The sequence below is a fragment of the Lepisma saccharinum genome, unplaced genomic scaffold, assembly GCF_977018435.1.
Source record: "Lepisma saccharinum unplaced genomic scaffold, izLepSacc3.1 HAP1_SCAFFOLD_752, whole genome shotgun sequence".
NCBI lineage: Eukaryota > Metazoa > Arthropoda > Insecta > Zygentoma > Lepismatidae > Lepisma > Lepisma saccharinum.
In genome coordinates this window covers 6,666-13,476 of record NW_028143416.1, presented here as the reverse complement: position 1 = coordinate 13,476, position 6,811 = coordinate 6,666, and the positions used below count along the sequence as shown (strand labels likewise).

Here is a 6,811-nt window from a genome sequence, read left to right as displayed (position 1 = left end):
TGGCTTTATCGACATTGCCCTGTCACCAAAGCATGAAAAATTACCAAAAGATAGCGGACCGGTCGCCGAGAGGAAAACCAAAATAATGGCACTTCCTTATAACTGACCACGATAATTTTGTCGCACTGGCTTTTCTCTCTTATCAAAGCAAAAACAAAGCTTGAAGAGAAAGCGCGCGGTTTTTTAATTGTTTTCTTGATAAGAATAGTTTAAAGTGGGTATAAATACGCGGTCTGCCTTCTACCATTCATGCAAAACACATCTTCTCCTCTTAGGTACAAGCAGGAGGAACAGAAGAAACAAGCTGTCAAGAAATCGAGCAGGTATTGTATGCTGCCATCAGCAGGTTTACAAATCACATACTTAGTTTCAGCATTTGCACATTGTTCTGAATCTTTTGGCTATTGTCACGCCAAAAAAATTAAGGATTACAATCGCACATTTGGTTAGAGCTGAGATATTCTCTCCAAAGCGCATGCGTGATTTCAGAATTTTCACTTGGTCCTTGATACCCATTGCAGTTGTCCAGCCACTAGTGCCCCTTCAAAGCACACTCTTGGTGTAAGAATTTTCACTTTGTTGCGAATATAGCTGTTGTGATCCTAAGACGGAGTTTCTAATACACCCGCAGCCTTGATGTCAGACTATTCACTTTGCGTTGAGATTTATGATTGCTAATCCCACCATCACACTTTAAGGTGACCATACGTCCCGGTTTAACCGGGACAGTCCCGTTCCAGAGGCGTTTCCCAGCCGTCTCGTCGATATGTTTTATAAAAGTCTACGAGTAAACTTGAAAACCAACTCTAAATTTGAGAGACATTTCATGCTACTACTACTACTATTAATTTTAGGGCTAAGATTTTTATGATCTAAAAATCACCAAAATATGCAAAATATGCACTATAATTTGAAATATATGCCCTTACAACTGGAGTGTTTTAAACATCAATATCTAAATGCTAAGATATTTTTACTATTTTTAGTTCACTTTATGGGCACTGAGTTGCAATGCACAATGAATAATTTCCCTAAATTTTCAAATAAAAATTATTTTTTTTGCTACAGTAAAAAAAACACAACAAAAAAACGAGTAAACATGGGAGTAAGGACGAATCTTAAACGAATCACTTCGAAAATGACTGTATATCGCTTCAAAATGCAAAAATATGCTAAATATGACCGAAAATCCATCAAAATATGCTAAATCACGCAAAAATGGCCAAATATGCCAAAAATATGCCCTTAAAAAGCACCTTAATTCAATTAGTTTCTTCACAATATGAATTTCTATATATTTAGGGAACACTTCATCCTTACCAAAAAAAATGCTAAATCATGAAAATCCTACCCCTAAGAATAATAATAATAAATGTTGATGGAATTTTTAAACTAGCATAATTGCAACACTGGTAAAACAGCTGGACTGTGTTTCAAGCACTTCATAACAATCATGAATTGTTTTGTTTGTGTTTCAATATTTGTAGAACAGTGAAAAAGCATGGCCAAGAAGCGTACATGTAGTTCCAATACAGACCTACAGCAGGAATTTAAATTCGTGCGTCTTGACACAAACTTCAAAGACAAATCTCGCATTGTGTATCAGATCCGTGGGGACGGGGTAGTTTTATGAATGGTTGGTGAAGAATAAAATTGTTCTCAAGAAAACTGGTTCTTCTAATAAATACTTCTGGCATTCCTCAACTTCAGCGTAGGACTAACATGAAAGGAACCAGACACACTACGTAAGCCATTCCGAGATTATAATAATCATATTTCATTTCTTGATCATGATGCATTATCTAAGAATAATAATAATACATTAATGATAAAAATTATTTTATAATTAGACCTAGCCGGTTTTCCAGGAGGGGGTTAAATTGAACCCCAAAACATTATGGTCACCCTATCACACTTGTTTTCAGGATTTGAAATCAGCTGTGGGTTCTATGATTCCTTTAAACCCAAGAATGAGCCTTTGTCCACTTAGTTTCAACATTTGAATTTATTTTCCCAAAATTATACACCTCCTGTTAATTTCGCCACTTTCAGGAACCAATTTTATTTGTGCATTATTAATTAGTTTTATTTCAAATTATTTTACACTTTATTTTGAAAGAACAACAATTTGTCTTCGAATCTATATGTTAAAGGACCTCCTAGTCTTTGAACTAGGTACCAGATAACTATCACTGAATCTGCCTAGTCAGCGTTATATTGTCATAGAAAAGGTACAAGTTTTTGATTAAGCGAATTCAATTTTCGAAAGATTAAGCGATCGTCATTTCCTCTTGCGTTGAAGGACGTGGAGGAGTGATCTCATAATGTTAGATGTATTTAATTAATATTGATTGATTTAGTTCATCTTACCTTGCTCTTCTGCCACTTTTGGCTAATCGCGAAGAAGAAAATGGGCGATGTTTTGATGAAGAAACACTGCAAAGAAAACCAATGCGCAGGTCGGGATTCGATCCCGGGACCCATGGCGTTGTTGTGCGGTGTGCTAACCACTCCACCGCGGAAGACGGCAGATGTAAAGGAAGAATCATCTTTTGAATATAAAAAGGGTGTGTCATAACGATGCAACTTATTTTTATATAACCTGTGGAAGGGGGCATAGGCCCATCCACCTCCTCGAAAATTCACTCACAACTCTCGCTTCATTTTCAATATTATTAAAGCCGGTCCCCGTGGCGGAGTGGTTAGCACTTCGCGCTACGACGCCAGGTGTCCCGGGTTCGAATCCTGGCCTGGGCATGGATGTTTGTGAGTGTCCATTCATCAATTTCATCATATCATTACTCATCCCCATCTTCGCAAATTAGCCAAAAGAGGCAGAAATGGCGAAGTAAAATAAAGCAAATCAATCAATATAATTAAGGAAATATTTCGCCCAAACTCTAAGTATCATGAATAAACAAATTTTAAGGCTTTCAATGAAAGAACAACAAAGTTAGCCTAGGGTTATTGCAAGGTACATTCCTTCTAGCTGAGAGAATGTAGTTTCCGTGCTAGCATGAGATTTCTCTGTGAAATATTGACACACTTGTATATATTGTATGAATTAATTTCTGATTTTTTTTCTTTCAGAAACCTAGGTCGAAACGCAAACATGTGGAAATTTGTGGCCTGCGCGCTCCTTCTGGGCAATATTTACAATGGTAAGTTGGCTACACTTGTTAGAAATTGTAAAACCTGAATCCTTGATAAATAAGCAAAACAGCGGGTTAACATGTGAACTCGGCTTAATTCGAAAGCTTGCATGTTAATCATTTAACTAGTTAATTTTCAAACTTACGGTAAAGCTCAGGAGTTTCCTAAACAGAGGCGGAAGGATATGGTTCTAAGGGGAAGTTATACTTTCTTATTTTTAGGCACGCGAATGATGATTAAATTAAAATGATGAAAGAACAATTCCCTGCTCGAGACCCAAATCCCGAAACTTTAGAACCGAGTCTCAATGTGCTCGGCCACCGAGACATACAAACTTATAACAAGGCCTGTGCATGCAGTTTTTGTTCAATGCAACGTCATCATTGGTAGGTCACGAATTGGAACACGATATTGGCATTACAGTCGTCCTTTTTATCAAACGAAATGTCCGGTTTTTGGCATTCAGGACACATTTCTGTCTTTTTCACTTTACTCTCTTTCATTCCTTCTCCGTCTTCTTTACTCGTTTTCTCTAAATCTTTAACTTTCCCTCGTTTTAATTTACTTCTGTATATCATCACTTGTCTTCAATTTTTCTCTCTCTCTCTCTTTCATTCTTTCTCTCTTCTCTCTATCTTTTCTATCAACCTCACCTTCTTTCTCTTTTCCATTTATTTCTAATTGTTTTCTATCACCTTCTTTCTCTACTTCTATCTCTCACTCACTCTTTTCCTCAATCTTACTTCCTTTCACTTCTTTCTTTTCCTTCCATCATTCTCTCTCCCTTTCTTTTTCTCTCATTCATTCCTCAATCTTACTTCCTTTCGCTTCTTTCTTTTCCTTCCATCATTCTCTCTCCCTTTCTTTTTCTCTCATTCATTCCTCAATCTTACTTCCTTTCGCTTCTTTCTTTTCCTTCCATCATTCTCTCTCCTTTCTTTTTCTCTCATTCATTTTCTATCACCACCTTCTTTCTCTTTTCCATGTATTTCTAATTGTTTTTCTATCACCTTCTTTCTCTACTTCTATCTCTCACTCACTCTTTTCCTCAATCTTACTTCCTTTCGCTTTTTTCCTTTACTTCCATCTCTATCATTTAACTTCTATTCCTGTCTCTCCCTTTTCAATCTCTCTCTCTCTCTCTCTCTCTCTCTCTCTCTCTCTCTCTCTCTCTCTCTCTCTCTCTCTCTCTCTCTCTATCATACATTTGCAACGGCCAGTGTCTGATCCAGAATTTACAGTTGGGAGAAGCTAATTTAACTCGGGTACCTCACCTTACCTGAGAATCAATTCTAGGCTACATATGCGCTGTTTTGTATAAACATACAGTACTGTAACCAGGAACCAAGCTGATTTCCATGTTTTATAGATGTCTTGCATAATATGGTTCATGGCTGGAATACATGGTTAATATTCCATGTCGCCTTCATAATTTCTCCCATTCCCACCGCAAACTTAACGATCAGATATGAGGAATAAACAAAGAAAACAAAAACCTATCATCTCAAGGGATCTCGGGGTAGAGCTCCTTTTGAGGTTGTTTTTCGTACCAAAATTTATACTGTAAGCCAGGTTCCGATTAGCCTATGATTTGCATAGATGCTTATATTAAACTTTAAAGTTCGTTAAAGTTTGTAATCAGACAGAATATTTCAGTCTTCACGAATATTAATCATAATAGCATGCTTAAAAAACTTACAGTTGGAAAGGGCTATCGCCCCTAACACCCTCCTCGTGGATCCGCGGCTGGAGAAGGTGATACTGATATTGTATTACGGTTCATGACCTAGAGAGCGACCACGATAACAGCCAGCGCGGGAAATGCATTTATGGCAGTGACCCTCTGTTGCCGCTTTTACTTACGAAGAAACAAATTAGGTCTACAGCTGCCCCACCCTGTTTGGGCAAGAATCGGCAACACTAGAATCCTTCCTTTACGAGTTAGCCAGCAGAGAAACAGCATTTTGCCGCAATAGCCTGTTCTTAGGGTGGCTAAGGTCTAGTAATGGTGACGTCATTGTACAGGCCTTGTTTCAAGAAGGCATTGCCACCACATTGCTTTCATTTGCAGGCCAGAATAAACGATTGACTGCTTTTTCTAACAGCAATGACGTTGTTTTTTTGCAGATTTCACGGGCACTGAAGCGTCGCCTACCAAGGTGAGGACCGCACGCCAGGCTGGTTGCGGTGGTGCGCCTGGTTTCCCTGGTATACCAGAAATGCCAAGTGCAGGAGGGGCAGGAGGAAGCGAAGGCGGCGACGGAAGCAGGGGTTTCCCCAGTTTCTTCCCCTCTGGTGGTGCTGGCGAGGGCTGCGGAGAAGCATCAGAAGGTGGAGAAGCAGAGGCACCGGAAGCCCCAGCTGCACCAGAGCCTGAAGCACCAGTAGGCAGAAGGTACAAGAGACAACTGCCATCAATGCCAGCCCCCGAGCTACCACAGGCACCCGGAGGACTGCCTAGCGGTCCAGACACATCCTCTGTAAGCAATACTAGTCTTCCACAGCAACCAGACACATCCGCTGTAAGCAATACTAGTCTTCCACAGACACCAGACACATCCGCTGTAAGCAATACTAGTCTTCCACAGCAACCAGACATGCCACAGCAACCAGACTTGCCACAGCAACCAGACTTGCCACAGCAACCAGACTTGCCACAGCAACCAGACTTGCCACAGCAACCATCCCTTCCAGGAAGCAACCCCTCAGAGGGTGGAGGTGAAGAGGGCGCTGGTGGTGCCAATCCGGCACTACCAGAGGCTCCGGATACTTCAGTACCAGAACCTCCGATTGGAGGAGGTGGCGACGATAGTCGATATGGAAGATATGGACGCCGCATGTAAAGCCACGACAACCAAGACAAACTCTTAAATACCTAACCTATTTTCTAGACGGACGAGCCAGGTTGAGGCGACAACTCTTCTAGTTCTAGAGCACGAACCGAGGCAGCCAATGGGTCACATTACCAATCATTTGTCCGCAATAGCAAACACACGGTATCACACACCTTCCAGCAGCATTGAAACCAAAGCTCTATAGGCATCAACTAGTGCATGGCGACATCAGCTATTGAACTGCCTCTTCGAATAGCAACTATATTGTATAATATATTCACTACGTAGTGTTAAATCACACAACAGCGACGCTGTTAACTTTTTGTACTTTTATACTGTTGTAGTCAATAAAATTAATCGTTATGCAACTCTGTTTTGTCATTATTTTATATTATTTAAAAATGATGCAGTACTAATGTACGGAGTGTGAGTGTGTTGAATCTTCGCGATTAGCCAAACGTGGCACAAAAGCGAAGTAAAATAAACCAAATCGATCATCAACCAGTAACTTATGTACGACACATTTATACCATGGAATCGAATCTAGGTCTCATGCTAAGAAAATCTATTTTCATTGTCCAATGCCTTAGAAATATGCAATATATATTAATTCTAATGTTTCTAAAAGCAACATTAGAGTTGTATGTTGTACGAGTATGTTGCTTGACCATATTCATATCAGAGCAGCTTACCTCGAAAGTTGCATGTTGCAAAATTGTTTTAGAATTTATATACAGGTGGCGAATATTGTATCTACCAATGTTAGTTGGTAACACTGGATGGACGCATGCGCAGTAATCTTCCGTGCTTAGCTGAAAGGCACA

At 39.8% G+C, this 6,811-nt stretch overlaps 1 protein-coding gene across 1 annotated transcript; it reads left to right on the top strand.

Moving 5' to 3' along the window:
- The first annotated feature begins 249 nt into the window (after positions 1-249).
- LOC145983289 (uncharacterized) lies at positions 250-6,355 on the top strand. The gene is made up of 3 exons (XM_083116441.1): positions 250-323; positions 3,091-3,161; positions 5,281-6,355. Exons 1-3 carry the CDS (start codon positions 250-252, stop codon positions 5,994-5,996), a joined length of 861 nt encoding a protein of 286 aa, XP_082972567.1. The 3' UTR covers positions 5,997-6,355.
- Positions 6,356-6,811: the final 456 nt, after the last annotated feature.

Coding starts and splice junctions, on each gene's coding strand:
- LOC145983289 (XM_083116441.1), top strand. CDS start 250: ATGCAAAACACATCTTCTCCTCTTAGGTACAAGCAGGAGGAACAGAAG. Junction 324..3,090: donor GCTGTCAAGAAATCGAGCAG/GTATTGTATGCT, acceptor TTTTTCTTTCAG/AAACCTAGGTCGAAACGCAA. Junction 3,162..5,280: donor TCTGGGCAATATTTACAATG/GTAAGTTGGCTA, acceptor GTTTTTTTGCAG/ATTTCACGGGCACTGAAGCG.